The 18,210-nt window shown below is 40.5% G+C and overlaps 1 protein-coding gene across 2 annotated transcripts in view; it reads left to right on the top strand.

The window, feature by feature from the left end:
* CWC25 (CWC25 spliceosome associated protein homolog) overlaps window positions 1-18,210 on the top strand; it is a 117,236-nt gene that overhangs the window by 97,559 nt on the left and 1,467 nt on the right. For both annotated transcript variants that reach the window (XM_053697820.1, XM_053697812.1), the window contains exon 10: window positions 18,095-18,210. This exon is cut by the window's right edge and continues 1,467 nt beyond it. In XM_053697820.1, the coding sequence (XP_053553795.1) occupies window positions 18,095-18,209 (115 nt within the window). In that variant the 3' untranslated portion in view covers window position 18,210. The remainder of the gene's footprint in view (window positions 1-18,094) is intronic.

Here is an 18,210-nt window from a genome sequence, read left to right as displayed (position 1 = left end):
AATGACTGGGTGTGACGTAGAGGGGAGGAGCTATATAGCAGCTCTGCTTGGGTGATCCTCTTGCACTTCCTGTTGGGGAGGAGTTAATATCCCATAAGTAATGATGACCCGTGGACTGACTACACTACAGGAGAAAGGAATTTATCAGGTAAGCATAAATTATGTTTTTCGCGCCATTACTGCGCAGTTGTTTTTGAGAGCAAGACATGCAGATGCATGTGTGAGGACCTGAAAGTAGTTGGAAAACTTCCTAGAAGGCGTCATTTGGTATCGTATTCCCCTCTGGGCTTGGTAAAGTCACAGCAAAGGCTGTAGCTGGGACTGTATAGGGGTTAAATCTGTAACCGGCTCCGGTTTCGTTATTTTAAGGGTTAAAGCTCTGAAAATTGGTGTGCAATACTTTTAATGCTTTAAGACACTGTGGTGAAAGTTTGGTAAATTTTGAACAATTCCTTCATATTTTTTCACATATTCAGTAATAAAGTGTGCTCTGTTTAAAATTTAAAGAGACAGTAACGGTTTTGTTTTAAAACGGTTTTTGTGCTGTATTGACAAGTTTACGCCTGTTTAACATGTCTGTGCCTTCAGATAAGCTATGTTCTATATGTATGAAAGTCAATGTGTCTCCCCCTTCAAAATTGTGTGATAATTGTGCCATAGCGTCCAAACAATGTAAGGACAGTACTGTCACAGATAATGAAGTTGCCCAAGATGATTCATCAGATGAAGGGAGTAGACATGGTTCTACATCATCTCCTTCTGTGTCTATACCAGTTTTGCCCACGCAGGAGGCCCCTAGTACTTCTAGCGCGCCAATGCTTATTACCATGCAACAATTGACGGCTGTAATGGATAACTCCATAGCAAATATTTTATCCAAAATGCCTGCATATCAGAGAAAGCGCGATTGCTCTGTTTTAAACACTGAAGAGCAGGAGGGCGCTGATGATAATTGTTATGTCATACCCTCACACCAATCTGAAGGGGCCATGAGGGAGGTTTTGTCAGATGGGGAAATTTCAGATTCAGGAAAAATTTCTCAACAGGCTGAACCTGATGTTGTGACATTTAAATTTAAATTAGAGCACCTCCGCGCACTGCTTAAGGAGGTGTTATCTACTCTGGATGATTGTGACAACTTGGTCATTCCAGAAAAATTATGCAAGATGGACAAGTTCCTAGAGGTTCCGGTGCACCCCGACGCTTTTCCTATACCCAAGCGGGTGGCGAACATAGTGAATAAGGAGTGGGAGAAGCCCGGCATACCTTTTGTTCCCCCTCCTATATTTAAGAAATTATTTCCTATGGTCGACGCCAGAAAGGACTTATGGCAGACAGTCCCTAAGGTCGAGGGGGCAGTTTCTACTCTAAACAAGCGCACTACTATTCCTATCGAGGATAATTGTGCTTTCAAAGATCCTATGGATAAAAAATTGGAGGGTTTGCTTAAAAAGATTTTTGTACAGCAAGGTTACCTTCTACAACCCATTTCGTGCATTGTTCCTGTCACTACAGCAGCGTGGTTCTGGTTCGAGGAACTAGAAAAGTCGCTCAGTAGAGAGACTCCATATGAGGAGGTTATGGACAGAGTTCACGCACTTAAGTTGGCTAACTCTTTTATTTTAGATGCCGCTTTGCAATTATTTAGATTAGCGGCGAAAAATTCAGGGTTTGCAATTGTGGCGCGCAGAGCGCTTTGGCTAAAATCTTGGTCAGCGGATGTATCATCCAAGACAAAATCGCTTAACATCCCCTTCAAGGGTAAAACTCTCTTTGGACCAGAATTGAAAGAGATTATCTCAGACATCACTGGGGGAAAGGGCCACGCCCTCCCACAAGATAGACCTTTCAAGGCCAAGAATAAGTCTCATTTTCGTTCCTTTCGTAATTTCAGGAACGGTCCGGCCTCTAATTCTGCATCCTCTAAGCAAGAGGGTAATGCCTCACAGTCCAAACCAGCCTGGAAACCGATGCAAGGCTGGAACAAGGGTAAGCAGGCCAAGAAGCTTGCTACCGCTAACAAAACAGCATGAAGGAGTAGCCCCCGATCCGGGACCGGATCTGGTGGGGGGCAGACTCTCTCTCTTTGCTCAGGCTTGGGCAAGAGATGTTCAGGATCCCTGGACGCTAGAAATAGTTTCTCAGGGTTATCTTCTGGAATTCAAGGAACTACCCCCAAGGGGAAGGTTCCACATGTCTCACTTATCCTCAAACCAAATAAAGAGACAGGCGTTCTTACATTGTGTAGAAGACCTGTTAAAGATGGGAGTGATACACCCAGTTCCAATGACGGAACAAGGAATGGGATTTTACTCAAATCTGTTCGTAGTTCCCAAAAAAGAGGGAACCTTCAGACCAATTCTGGATTTAAAGATCCTAAACATATTTCTCAGGGTACCATCGTTCAAAATGGAAACCATTCGAACGATTCTACCCACTATCCAGGAAGGTCAATTTATGACTACCGTGGATCTAAAGGATGCGTACCTACATATTCCTATCCACAAAGAACATCATCAGTTCCTAAGGTTCGCCTTTCTGGACAAACATTACCAGTTTGTGGCCCTCCCATTCGGATTAGCCACTGCTCCAAGGATTTTCACAAAGGTACTCGGGTCCCTTCTAGCGGTTCTAAGACAGAGGGGCATTGCAGTAGTACCATACTTGGACGACATTCTAATACAAGCGTCGTCCCTTTCAAGAGCAAAGGCTCATACAGACATCGTTCTGGCCTTTCTCAGATCTCACGGATGGAAGGTGAACATAGAAAAAAGTTCTCTGTCTCCGTCAACGAGAGTTCCCTTCTTGGGAACAATAATAGATTCCTTAGAAATGAGGATTTTTCTGACAGATGTCAGAAAGTCAAAACTTCTAAGCGCTTGTCAAGTTCTTCATTCTGTTCCACGTCCTTCCATAGCTCAGTGCATGGAAGTAGTAGGGTTGATGGTTGCAGCAATGGACATAGTTCCTTTTGCGCGAATTCATCTAAGACCATTACAACTGTGCATGCTGAAACAGTGGAATGGGGACTATACAGACTTGTCTCCAGTGATTCAAGTAGATCAGAAGACCAGAGATTCACTCCGTTGGTGGCTAACCCTGGACCACCTATCCCAGGGAATGAGCTTCCGCAGACCAGAGTGGGTCATTGTCACGACCGACGCCAGTCTAGTGGGCTGGGGCGCGGTCTGGGAATCCCTGAAAGCTCAGGGACTATAGTCTCGGGAAGAGTCTCTTCTCCCGATAAACATTCTGGAACTAAGAGCGATATTCAATGCTCTCAGGGCTTGGCCTCAGCTTGCAAAGGCCAGATTCATAAGATTCCAATCAGACAACATGACGACTGTTGCGTATATCAATCATCAGGGGGGAACAAGGAGTTCCCTGGCGATGAAAGAAGTGACTAAATAATACAATGGGCGGAGGATCACTCCTGCCATCTATCTGCGATCCACATCCCAGGTGTTGAAAACTGGGAAGCGGATTATCTGAGTCGTCAGACATTCCATCCGGGGGAGTGGGAACTCCACCCGGAGATCTTTGCCCAGTTGACTCAATTATGGGGCATTCCAGACATGGATCTGATGGCGTCTCGTCAGAACTTCAAGGTTCCTTGCTACGGGTCCAGATCCAGGGATCCCAAGGCGACTCTAGTGGATGCACTAGTAGCACCTTGGACCTTCAACCTAGCTTATGTGTTTCCACCGTTTCCTCTCATTCCCAGGCTGGTAGCCAGGATCAAACAGGAGAGGGCCTCAGTGATCTTGATAGCTCCTGCGTGGCCACGCAGGACTTGGTATACAGACCTGGTGAATATGTCATTGGTTCCACCATGGAAGCTACCTTTGAGACAGGACCTTCTTGTTCAGGGTCCATGCGAACATCCAAATCTGGTCTCCCTCCAGCTGACGGCTTGGAGATTGAACGCTTGATTCTATCAAAGTGTGGGTTTTCAGATTCTGTGATAGATACTCTGGTTCAGGCCAGAAAACCGGTAACTAGAAAGATTTACCATAAAATATGGAAAAGATATATCTGCTGGTGTGAATCCAAGGGATTCCCATGGAATAAGATAAAAATTCCTAAGATTCTTTCCTTTCTGCAAGAAGGTTTGGATAAGGGATTATCTGCGAGTTCTCTAAAGGGACAGATTTCTGCTTTATCTGTCTTACTACACAAACGACTGGCAGCTGTGCCAGATGTTCAAGCATTTGTTCAGGCTCTGGTTAGGATCAAGCCTGTTTACAGACCTTTGACTCATCCCTGGAGTTTAAATCTAGTTCTTTCAGTTCTTCAAGGGGTTCCGTTTGAACCTCTACATTCCATAGATATTAAGTTGTTATCTTGGAAAGTTTTGTTTTTGGTTGCTATTTCTTCTGCTAGAATTGTTTCAGAGTTATCTGCTCTGCAGTGTTCTCCGCCCTATCTGGTGTTCCATGCAGATAAGGTGGTTTTGCGTACTAAGCCTGGTTTTCTTCCAAAGGTTGTTTCTAACAAAAATATTAACCAGGAGATAGTTGTACCTTCTTTGTGTCCGAATCCAGTTTCAAAGAAGGAACGTTTGTTACACAATTTGGACGTAGTCCATGCTCTAAAATTCTATTTAGAAGCTACAAGAGATTTCAGAGAAACATCTTCTCTGTCGTCTATTCTGGTAAAAGGAGAGGTCAAAAGGCGACTTCTACCTCTCTTTCCTTTTGGCTTAAAAGCATCATCCGATTGGCTTACGAGACTGCCGGACGGCAGCCTCCTGAAAGAATCACAGCTCACTCTACTAGGGCTGTGGCTTCCACATGGGCCTTCAAGAACGAGGCTTCTGTTGATCAGATATGTAAGGCAGCGACTTGGTCTTCACTGCACACTTTTGCCAAATTTTACAAATTTGATACTTTTGCTTCTTCGGAGGCTATTTTTGGGAGAAAGGTTTTGCAAGCCGTGGTGCCTTCCGTTTAGGTAACCTGATTTGCTCCCTCCCTTCATCCGTGTCCTAAAGCTTTGGTATTGGTTCCCACAAGTAAGGATGACGCCGTGGACCGGACACACCAATGTTGGAGAAAACAGAATTTATGCTTACCTGATAAATTACTTTCTCCAACGGTGTGTCCGGTCCACGGCCCGCCCTGGTTTTTTAATCAGGTCTGATGAATTATTTTCTCTAACTACAGTCACCACGGTACCATATGGTTTCTCCTATTTTTTCCTCCTGTCCGTCGGTCGAATGACTGGGGTGGGCGGAGCCTAGGAGGGACTATATGGCCAGCTTTGCTGGGACTCTTTGCCATTTCCTGTTGGGGAAGAGATATTCCCACAAGTAAGGATGACGCCGTGGACCGGACACACCGTTGGAGAAAGTAATTTATCAGGTAAGCATAAATTCTGTTTTATACTTATATTTGCATATAAGCGCCATCCAGGCCACTTTTTATATACAGTGTGTGTGTGTGTGTGTGTGTGTGTGTATATATATATATATATATATATATATATATATATATATATATATATATATATTTATAGTGTATACAATTGATTTACAGTACAGAGCACCCAAGACAGAGAAGAGGTGAACTTAACTGCACTGTATAAAAAGAGAGAACTTATAGCAGACAGTGCCAGTTTGCCCCATAGAAAAACAAGACACTTTATAAAACCTCAAAGGTAGATAACTGTGGGAGAGTAGTAGCGGAGGGAGCCGCAGATATGCTGGGACTCAGCGTGGGAGCGGTGGCTAAATCTCCAAAGCAGCCATCCTTGGTGTCTTACCTGACCCCCGCGGTATGTGAGGAAATGGAACACTCTGGTCTTGTACTGCCAGTTTCCTGTTTTACTCATTGCTCCGTTTTTAAACTTGAATAATGTACTGGAGCCACAACATAATTCTTTCCAAGCTGCCTCCTCCCCTGTATGTCATTGCGTTTATTCTTTTATTTCAAGCAGCCATCCTTGGTGTCTTACCTGACCCCCGCTGTATGTGAGGAAATTGAACACTCTGGTTTACTCATCGCTCCGTTTTTAAACTTCACTGTTGTTCTGGAGCCACAACATAAGCCTTTCCAAGCCGCCTCCTCCCCTGTATGTCAGTTTGTTAATTTTTTTATTGCAAGTACTGTGAGTTTGCCCTCCCTTCACTGACTGCTGCTTTATTTAATACTATTGGTAGTAATAGCAGTCAGTGCCTATCGCTGTTCTACGTTATCAGCAGCTAATTTAGAGGGATTATATGAATTCCTGTGACACTGGCTACCGAGAGCCTCTCTCTGACGTGCACAATATTGCACTACGTAGAACAACGATAGGCACTGACTGCTAGTACTACCAATAGTATTAAATAAAGCAGCAGTCAGTGATGGGAGAGCAAACTCGCAGTACTTGCAATAAAAAAATAAACGAACTGACTCGTGCACGCCCCTGAGCCTACATATATTTTCTCATAGAAAGGATGTAAGTTTCAATCAAGACAGAGGTAAATTTGATGAAAGCAGTAAACTGGGATTTTTGTTTTACAATTGTATTCTCTGTCTGATTACATGTCAGCAATACTGTAAGCAGCGATAAAATGAATGTATACAAGGGCAGGATAGTGTAGAACAGGGTGTTTATTGTGCCGTGGTCCTGTGATTACAGCTTCCAACCTTGGGTGAGGGTTGTGTAAACCATTTAGTATCACTGATTTCTAATTAGTTTAAGACCTTTGACCACAAGGGCTCCGGCGCCAATGGAGGTGAGTCTTAGGGCCAGCTCAAACACATCTCTCCCAGTTCGGACCTAGCATTAAATAAAGCAGCAGTCAGTGAAGGGAGGGCAAACTCACAGTACTTGCAATAAAAAAATAAACAAACTGACATACAGGGGAGGAGGCGATGAGTAAACCAGAGTGTTCCATTTCCTCACATACCGCGGGGGTCAGGTAAGACGCCAAGGATGGCTGCTTGCAATAAACGCAATGACATACAGGGGAGGAGGCGGCTTGGAAAGACTTATGTTGTGGCTCCAGTACATTAGTCAAGTTTAAAAACGGAGCAATGAGTAAAACAGGAAACTGACAGTACAAGACCCATTTCCTCACATACCGAATCCCTTGCCCATGACGTCACTGACCCGGAATCGATTCAGATCTTCACTGCATCGATGCAGAATCGTTCACTGCTGCATCCTGATGTATCGGTGTGACACAAAGTGTTAAAACAGTGCCCATCCTAAGGATACTAGAAAACATAATACAATGTGACATACTAGTGTACCAGCATTGAGACTAAAAAACACTCAAAGAGCACTAATGTAATATAAGCATAAAAGGGAGAAAAAACTCAAGTTGCATGTAATGAAAAAATAAAAATAAATTATTATACTAATAATTATGAAATAAAAAATCATCAAAATAATATGTATAAATTAATGAAACTGTGAGACATACAGAAGTATGTTACTACACCTGAATGTCAAAAGACAAGGAAGAAAATAATACTATTAGTATTCATATTCAAATAGTCCCCATAGTAAGTACATAGTGTGGGGTTTATTTTGTTATATTTTATGTTATTTTATGTATATGATCCCAGGTAAAGGAAAAAATAATAAATAGAGAATGACTGAAAGGGGAGAGAAGGAAGGTAGAGAAAGAGTGATGATCAGATGCTAATCAGTAAAAAATCTAGATCATGCCTCTTATTAATGTCTTTCAGGGTATTTTGTCTGTAACGTAAATATCCAAAAGGCTTCTTGCCTAAGTAGTTTCCCTAATCTATCACCACTTCTAATATCCCTCCTTATGTGATCTATGCCTACAAAGTGGAAAAGATGTTTTATGTGTGTACCATGTGAGCGAAAATGCTTTGCTACAGGTGTCTTTGGTGTGTCGTCTTCTAGGGACAAAAGGGGTTCTCTAATACGATCTTTAAGAATGCGGGAGGTAAGACCTATATACTGTAGGGAACATTGTAGACATGTGACTAGGTAGACTACATAAACACTAGTACAGTCAATCCTACTCTTAATACGATAGGATATGCCTGTTTGTGATGAGGTGAAATGATCAGTCTTTTTTGTATAGTTGCAACATTTGCAGGTATGGCCACATTTAAAGTAGCCATTGGCAATTGTAAGCCAGTTTGGAGGTTGGCTAGGTTTATTGATAAACTGTTTTTTCACTTTTTGCCCTATAGTGGGGGCTTTTTTTGCTACACATCTAATCTGTTTTTTGGATATAGATTTCAATTGGTTATCACTATGTAGGATAGGTAAGTATTTCAGGACTATGTCACAAATCTTATGATACTGTTTACTATATGCAGTGGAAAAAACTATAGGGTTTGTGGGCTGTCTTTCCTGGCTTTTATGTGAGCCTAAAAGCAGCTCATGTCTGTCCATTTTGGCAACCTCATTAGCTATTTTCGTTAGGTTAGTTTTTTTATAACCTCTATCTTGTAATCTAGCGGTTATAAGGTTGGCCTGTTTGGTATATTCTGTAAGTGTAGTACAGTTCCTACGGGCTCTGATAAACTGGCCCTTAGGTATACCTCTAGTAATATGGCCGACATGGCATGAATCAGCCCTAAGGATAGTATTTCGTGCAAGTGCTTTTCTATAGATAGAGGAGACTATATTATTATTTACATCTGTGGAAAGTTGAAGGTCTAGAAAGGAAATGGAATCATGTGCAGTCTGATGGGTAAATTTAAGGTTCAGGTCATTGTCATTAGGCTAGTCTATAAACAAGTTCTCATTTGGTTGGCTCCCTTTGTTCCAGATGACCAGGAGGTCATCTATATAGCGACCATACACAACTACTTTGTCTCCGTAGGGGAAACTATGCTGAAAATGGTGTTTAATTCAAACCAGCCCATGTACAAGTTAGCGTATGCCGGGGCAAATTTAGCCCCCATGGCTGTGCCACATTTTTGTAGGTAGAAAGAACCCTCAAAGACGAAGTAGTTGTGCGTGAGTAAAAAATGTGTGATAGATACCAACAAATCTGTATACTTACTAGAAAAAGATGTATACCTCATGATCATGTGTTTCATGTTAGTCCCTTATCGTGAGGTATTCTTGAATAAAGTGCTGTAACATCAATGGTATGCCATTGATAGTCAGGGAGCCAAGTTAGTTTTTCTAGTTGTTGTAACAAGTGAGTACTGTCTTTGATGTATCCTGGGAGAGATATGACAATGGGCTGGAGTATTGAGTCCAACCAAGCGCCTAATCTCTCACAAAGAGAGCCCATGCTGGCCACAATTGGCATTCCTGAGGGGTTATGAAGGGATTTGTTAATTTTGGGTACGATCCTGAATGTGGGTATAAGAGGGTCATCTATAAGAAGATGATCAAAGACTTCACGTGTGAGGAAGCCCTCCTCCAGTGCTGTATCCAAAAAATTAAAAAGTTCTTTAGTATAAGTAAGAGTAGGGTCAAAACTAAGTTTAGTATATGTATTAATGTCACTGAGTTGGGAAATGGCTTCCCTAACATAATCTGTGGTGTTCAAAATGACTACAGCCCCTCCTTTGTCAGCTTGAGTCACCACTATGTTTCTATCATCATGTAACTGTTTTAGTGCCAGTCTTTCTGAATGGGATGTGTTATGTGCATCAATATCTTGTGAGTCTTTAATAGTGTCATATAATGTAAAGATATCCCTTTTGTACCACATCTTGATACATTTCTATACATGTGCTTCTGGCTTGTACAGGATAAAAGTAAGATGGGTCTTTGGGGATAAACCCTACATTAGTAGGGGTGTGTCGTGTATCAGAGTTCTGTAACAAAATTAATGAGTTAAAAAGGCAGAGATCTTTGTAGGCTAAGCCTGTGCTTTCAATAGAAGTTGAAGAAAAAGTGCAAGTGCAAGTGAAAGTGACTGGGGTGGTATGATCAGAACCTGAAAAATGTTTTTTTAAGAGTAAATTTACGTACCAGACGATTGACATCTATCATAGTGTTGAAAATATCAAACTCAGTACTTAATGCAAATGTGAGACCTTTATTCAGAATAGAAATCTGTGTCAGAGTGAGGGGAGTATCGGACAGGTTAATGACATTTACTTTTTCTTGATTTTTGAGGCTGCTGTGCTGGGGTATCTGTGTCTGTACAGCAGCTTTTGGGGTACTAGTCTGGTTAGGCATTTTGACTAGAGTGGCTAAGGTGGGTCTAGTCGTATTGACTGGCTGTGATACTATAAAGGCATTTGTGTCATTTGGCTCTGGTGTTAAAGACCCCTGAGTAGAGTTAGGGGTAGTGTGACTATACTCAGAGTGATCTACATCCGTGTCTATACTGGAAAAAGTAACTTTTATTATTAGACTGATTGCGGCGTCTATTGCCCTTGGTTTTTGTTTGCCTATTGCCCCCTGCTAAATTGCTGCCATGAGTAAACAATATTGAGGTCATAATCTTTGGTGTGTCTGTTATATTTGGACACTTTTCGACTGAAAAAGTCCATGTCTAATTTGGTAATAGTCTCTTCTAATTGTGAAGAATAATCCTTATAGTTGGTGGTGGTTTCAAAAGGCTTGATGGTGGCCAGGGTCCCATTTTATTTCAGTAAGGATTGCTTCTCTTTCTTGTTTCTTGTGTCTCAATAATTGGTTCATTAGGGTCATTGAACACCCTGTAAGGGTGTTATTCCATTCTTCCATGAATGCTGGGTTTTTTTGTGCAAAAGAGGGGAATTTCTTCATCCGAAGACCCCTGGGGACTTTGGTCCTTAACATATAAGTCCAAGAATTCAATGTCCCACCAAAGGTTGATTTCTTTGTATCTTAACTTTTCTAAACCTGAGAACAAATGAGGTAAATGATCCTCCTTAGGTTCTGAGAATGGGGAACTCCCTCCTTGTGCTGAGGCCAGGATGAGTCTACGTTTATCTACATTTATTACCCCTGTGGGAAGTGTATCAGTGGGCTCTTTCAAATCGGCCATTGTAAACTTGAATAAAGTAACTTAATTGCCGGGAAGAGACTGGCAAATGAGCAAATTAATGTAAACTACAAAAAGGACAGGAATGCTCAGACTCCTCCTGTATAATGATTGGCTGCTGAGGGTTAAAGATAAGTGCAGTCTGTGCGGAGCAGGATTGAAACAATGTCAATCGTAATGTCAGAAGTAACTAGTGATAACAGTTCATCCGTATAACCCCTTATGCAGTGAAAATACTTTTGATATGACAGTTCAACAACAGGCACATACCTCTGATTCACCCAGAGTAGACAAACAGTGTCCTGGAGGAAAAAGCTCTCCCTTCTTCGGTGGTCCGGAATTTCTCCTGATATAGGAAAAGAAGTATAAGGTGGAAAACTCACCGCTCGCTGTCAGGTGAACTTGCTGAGTGGTGAGCACAGATACTGCTGCGTCTGGTCTATCAAAGTGTGCCGGAGAAGTAAAGCAAACTCACACGATAACCAGCGGGATTGTGTTGCCTGTGAATTAAGGAGTTGAGTAACTCACCACTCACCGGGTATAGTGCGCGGGTGATGCCGCGTCTTATCTCCTCCTTAATGGTGACGTGGGACCAGAGGTTGCCATGTCATCAGTGACACTCACTGCGTGAAGGGGGGTTACACTGGGTATGATTAACTCCGCTAAAATTCAGCCGTGAAGTAACAAGTCTCGGTGAATGTTCCGGTCCTCAGGGCAGGCTCTGCCATATATACAAAAAGCAACAAAGGACGAGGACCATCGGGAGCAGTAAACCAAATGGTTTTATTCAAGAAGTACAGGTGGTGCACTAAACGGTGTACAAGGTTAGGTAGTGCGGATCTGACACGTTTGCACATGCTCAGTGCGCTTCATCAGAGATCTTCAGGTGTGCTCAAAAGGTGTGCTGATATACAGAATGTCAACCAATCACAAAGTGTTAAAACAGTGTCCATTCTAAGGATACTAGAAAACATAATACAATGTGACATACTAGTGTACTTAAACCATATATGAAAACATGACTGACAAAAAACAATAAATAATCTAATATATATAAATGGTATTCTAAGCCTCTTACTGTTGGTACATAACGAATGGACAAAAAGTGTGTAATATATATATATATATATATATATATATATATAAACACAAAAAACCCAGCACTCACTAGCAGATTCACAGCAATGTTTAAAAGCAAAACTGGGGGAAGTCAGTTACATTTGGCGCCAAAGGATCAAGCCCAGGACCACGACAAGGTCTCCCCCTTCCTGGGACCCTAACCAGCACCCACACAATGCATGCTTCCAAACAAACCAACTGGGGACCTCCCAGGGTGACACAGGCTTTTGTAACCTCCCCTATGTAAATACAAAACACAGGAATGGACCGCACTCACAGACTGGACTGGGTACACATCATAAGCCACTGTTAACTCCACAGCCCTGAACACTGACAGACAGCTGCAAAGTTCCCAGCAACCCAGGCAGTTAACCCCCGAGCAACCTGGGTGTCAGGTCCCCAGGGGAGCATTACAAACATTAACACAAAACACAAAAACCCCAGCACTCACTAGCAGATTCACAGCAATGTTTAAAAGCAAAACTGGGGGAAGTCAGTTACATTTGGCGCCAAAGGATCAAGCCCAGGACCACGATGTTTGTAATGCTGGGAACTTTGCAGCTGTCTGTCAGTGTTCAGGGCTGTGGAGTTAACAGTGGCTTAGGATGTGTACCCAGTCCAGTCTGTGAGTGCGGTCCATTCCTGTGTTTTGTATTTACATAGGGGAGGTTACAAAAGCCTGTGTCACCCTGGGAGGTTCCCAGTTGGTTTGTTTGGAAGCATGCATTGTGTGGGTGCTGGTTAGGGTCCCAGGAAGGGGGAGACCTTGTCGTGGTCCTGGGCTTGATCCTTTGGCGCCAAATGTAACTGACTTCCCCCAGTTTTGCTTTTAAACATTGCTGTGAATCTGCTAGTGAATGCTGGTTTTTTTGTGTTTTGTGTTAATGATTGTAATGCTCCCCTGCGGACCTGACACCCAGGTTGCTCGGGGGTTAACTGCCTGGGTTACTGGGAACTTTGCAGCTGTCTGTCAGTGTTCAGGGCTGTGGAGTTAACAGTGGCTTAGGATGTGTACACAGTCCAGTCTGTGAGTGCGGTCCATTCCTGTGTTTTGTATTTACATAGGGGAGGTTACAAAAGCCTGTGTCACCCTGGGAGGTTCCCAGTTGGTTTGTTTGGAAGCATGCATTGTGTGGGTGCTGGTTAGGGTCCCAGGAAGGGGGAGACCTTGTCGTGGTCCTGGGCTTGATCCTTTGGCGCCAAATGTAACTGACTTCCCCCAGTTTTGCTTTTAAACATTGCTGTGAATCTGCTAGTGAGTGCTGGGTTTTTTGTGTTTTGTGTTAATGATTGTAATGCTCCCCTGCGGACCTGACACCCAGGTTGCTCGGGGGTTAACTGCCTGGGTTGCTGGGAACTTTGCAGCTGTCTGTCAGTGTTCAGGGCTGTGGAGTTAACAGTGGCTTAGGATGTGTACCCAGTCCAGTCTGTGAGTGCGGTCCATTCCTGTGTTTTATTTATATATATATATATATATATATATATATATATATATATATATAAAGTATTGTATGTAATACAGTATATATAAATTGTACCAGCATTGAGACTAAAAAACACTCAAAGATCACTAATGTAATATAAGCATAAAAGGGAGAAAAAAACTCAAGTTGCATGTAATGAAAAAATAAAAATAAATGATTATACTAATAATTAAGAAATAAAAAATTCAATAAAAAATCATCAAAATAATATTTATAAATGAATGAAACTATGAGACATACGCTATATAGATGACCTCCTGGTCATCTGGAACAAAGGGAGCCAACCAAATGAGAACTTGTTTATAGACTGGCTTAATGACCTGAACCTTAAATTTACCCATCAGACTGCACATGATTCCATTTCCTTTCTAGACCTTCAACTTTCCACAGATGTAAATAATAATATAGTCTCCTCTATCTATAGAAAAGCACTTGCACGAAATACTATCCTTAGGGCTGATTCATGTCATGTCGGCCATATCACTAGAGGTATACCTAAGGGCCAGTTTATCAGAGCCCGTAGGAACTGTACTACACTTACAGAATATACCAAACAGGCCAACCTTATAACCGCTATATTACAAGATAGAGGTTATAAAAAAAAAACTAACCTAACGAAAATAGCTAATGAGGTTGCCAAAATGGACAGACATGAGCTGATATTAGGCTCACATAAAAGCCAGGAAAGACAGCCCACAAACCATATAGTTTTTTCCACTGCATATAGTTAACAGTATCATATGATTTGTGACATAGTCCTGAAATACTTACCTATCCTACATAGTGATGACCAATTGAAATCTGTATCCAAAAAACAGATTAGATGTGTAGCAAAAAAAGCCCCCACTATAGGGCAAAAAGTGAAAAAACAGTTAATCAATAAACCTAGCCAACCTCCAAACTGGCTTACAATTGCCAATGGCTTCTTTAAATGTGGCCATACCTGCAAATGTTGCAACTATACAAAAAAGACTGATCATTTCACCTCATCACAAACAGGCATATCCTATCCTCTTGTATTAAGAGTAGGATTGACTGTACTAGTGTTTATGTAGTCTACCTAGTCACGTGTCTACAATGTTCCCTACAGTATGTAGTACTTACATCCCGCATTCTTAAAGATCGTATTAGAGAATACCTTTTGTCCCTAGAAGAAGACACACCAAAGACACATGTAGCAAAGCAATTTTGCTCACATGGTACACACATAAAACATCTTTTCCACTTTGTAGGCATAGATCACATAAGGAGGGATATTCGAGGTGGTGATAGAATAGGGAAACTACTTAGGCAAGAAGCCTTTTGGATATTTACGTTACAGACAAAATACCCTAGAGGCATTAATAAGAGGCATGATCTAGAGATTTATTTACTGATTAGCATCTGATCATCACTCTTTCTCTGCATTCCTTCTCTCCCCTTTCAGTCATTCTCTATTTATTATTTCTCTTGTTAAGTGTGTTCAGTCCACGGGTCATCCATTACTTATGGGATATATTCTCCTCCCCAACAGGAAATTGCAATAGGATCACCCAAGCAGAGCTGCTATATAGCTCCTCCCCTCACATGTCATATCCAGTCATTCTCTTGCAAGTCTCAACAAAGAAGGAGGTCGCGAGAGGAGATAGGAGTTTTTTACCTAATTATTCTTCAATCAAAAGTTTGTTATTTTAAAAATGGCACCGGAGTGTGCTGTTTTTTTCTCTCAGGCAGTATTTAGAAGAAGAATCTGCCTGCGTTTTTCTATGATCTTAGCAGACGTAACTAAGATCCACTGGCTGTTCTCGCACATTATGAGGAGTGGGGTAACTTCAGAAAAGGGAATAGCATGCGGGGTCCCCCGCAAATGAGGTATGTGCAGTAATATTTTCTAGGAATGGAATTGACTAAGAAAACACTGCTGTTACCCATATGATGTAAGTACAGCCTTTAATGCAGTAGTAGCGACTGGTATCAGGCTGATAAATGTATGCGCAGTTGAGTTATTTTCTAGGGACTAGAATTTGACTGAGAAAATACTGTTAATACTGAAATAAATGTATGAGCCTTAACTGCAGTAGAAGCGACTGGTAGCAGGCTTAGTGATAACTTTGCATAACACTGGAAAGTTGTTTTTAAAACGTTTACTGGCATGTTATTCGTTTTGTGAGGTACTTTGGTGATAAATCTTTTTGGGCATGATTTTTTTCCATATGGCTAACGTGTATTTCTGCATAGAAACCGTTGTAACAGGTCTCCCACTGTTGTAATATGAGTGGGAGGGGCCTTTTTTAGCGCCTTGTTGCGCAGTTAAAATTCTTGCACAGTCTTCCTCCTTGATCCAGGATGTCTACAGAGAGCTCTGGGGTCTTCAAAGTTCATTTTTGAGGGAGGTAATCAGTCACAGCAGACCTGTGACAGTGTGTTTGACTGTGATAAAAGCGTTAAATCTTAAATTGATTATCCGTTTTTGGGTATTGAGGGTTAATCATCCGTTTGCTAGTGGGTGCAATCCTCTGCTAAATTCATACAATTACTGTTAAAATTGTTGGCTATAACTGAATTAGTTCATTGTTATTTCAACTGTGACAGTTTTTTGTGTTTTTAAAAGCGCTGCAGCGTTTTTTTTTCAATTGCTTGTAAATTTATTGACAGATTTTTTCCAAGCTTGCTAGCCTTCATTGCTAGTCTGTTTAAACATGTCTGATACAGATGAATCTACTTCATACCTCTTCAAAATTTTACAAATTTGACACTTTTGCTTCTTCGGAGGCTGTTTTTGGGAGAAAGGTTCTACAGGCAGTGGTTCCTTCTGTTTAATGTTCCTGCCTTGTCCCTCCCATCATCCGTGTACTTTAGCTTTGGTATTGGTATCCCATAAGTAATGGATGACCCGTGGACTGAACACACTTAACAAGAGAAAACATAATTTATGCTTACCTGATAAATTTATTTCTCTTGTAGTGTGTTCAGTCCACGGCCCGCCCTGTCTTTTTTGAGGCAGTTCTAAATTTTAATTAAAACTCCAGTCACCACTGCACCCTATAGTTTTTCCTTTCTCGTCTTGTTTCGGTCGAATGACTGGATATGACATGTGAGGGGAGGAGCTATATAGCAGCTCTGCTTGGGTGATCCTCTTGCAACTTCCTGTTGGGGAGGAGAATATATCCCATAAGTAATGGATGACCCGTGGACTGAACACACTACAAGAGAAATAAATTTATCAGGTAAGCATAAATTATGTTTTTTTCCTTTACCTGGGATCATATACATAAAATATAACAAAATAAACCCCACACTATGTACTTACTATGGGGACTATTTGAATATTAATACTAATAGTATTATTTTCTTCCTTGTCTTTTGACATTCAGGTGTAGTAACATACTTCTGTATGTCTCACAGTTTCATTAATTTATACATATTATTGTGATTATTTTTTTCTTGATTTTCTATTCATTTTTTATTTATTTTTTTATTTCTTAATTATTAGTATCATTTATTTTTATTTTTTCATTACATGCAAATTGAGTTTTTTCTCCCTTTTATGCTTATATTACATTAGTGCTCTTTGAGTGTTTTTTAGTCTCAATGCTGGTACACTTTTTATATATATATATATATATATATATATATATATATATATATATATATATATATATTATATATTATATATATATATTATATTTTATATATATATATATATATATATGATATATATATATATGATATATATATATATATATATGATATATATATATATATATGATATATATATACTTTTTGTCCATTCGTTATGTACCAGCAGTAAGAGGCTTAGAATACCATTTATATATATTAGATTATTTATTGTTTTTTGTCAGTCATGTTTTCATATATGGTTTAAGTACACTAGTATGTCACATTGTATTATGTTTTCTAGTATCCTTAGTATGGACACTTTTTTAACACTTTGTGATTGGTTGACATTCTGTATATCAGCACACCTGAAGATCTCTGATGAAGTGCACTGAGCATGCGCGAAACGCGTCAGATCCGCACTACCTAACGTTTTACACCATTTAGTGCACCGCCTGTACTTCTTGAATAAAACCATTTGGTTTACTGTTCCCGATGGTCCTCGTCCTTTGTTGCTTTTTGTGTGTGTGTGTGTGTGTGTGTGTATGTATATATATATATATATATATATATATATATATATATATATATATTCCCAATAATAATGCACTCTCAGGATTTTGTGAAAAAAGTAAGCTTTAATAGATGATGTTTCAGGGAGCTTAAGTAACTTATGCTTGATCTGAAGAAAGGGACTTGAGTTCCCTGAAATGTCATCTATTAAAGCTGACTTTTTTTTAACAAAATCCTGAGATTTCATTATTATTAGGAATATACTAGTAGCTATATTTATCTATATATCCTAATAGGCTTTACAGGAAATGCTGAAACAATATATGATTTTTATAAAGTTTTTGTATTTTTTTTGGTGTAGTATTTGTAAAATAGCCATTACCCTTCTTTCCATTATTTCTTGTTAACATTTCTCCTTTTCTGTATCTGCAATGTATGCGCCTTCTAACCACTTTTTATTTGTCTTCAGCCAAATGAAGCTTGAAAGTGCAGCTACATCTTCAGTAGAAGACAGAGTCAAGCGCAAAATTCATGGAATCCAACGCACTGCCTCCGCTTTAGAAAAGAATTTCATGAAGCGATAAC

The sequence above is a fragment of the Bombina bombina genome, chromosome 1 (genome assembly GCF_027579735.1).
Source record: "Bombina bombina isolate aBomBom1 chromosome 1, aBomBom1.pri, whole genome shotgun sequence".
NCBI classification, from domain to species: Eukaryota; Metazoa; Chordata; class Amphibia; order Anura; family Bombinatoridae; genus Bombina; species Bombina bombina.
The sequence above is the reverse complement of the archived record's forward strand: the minus strand, read 5'-3'. Positions and strand labels throughout refer to the sequence as shown.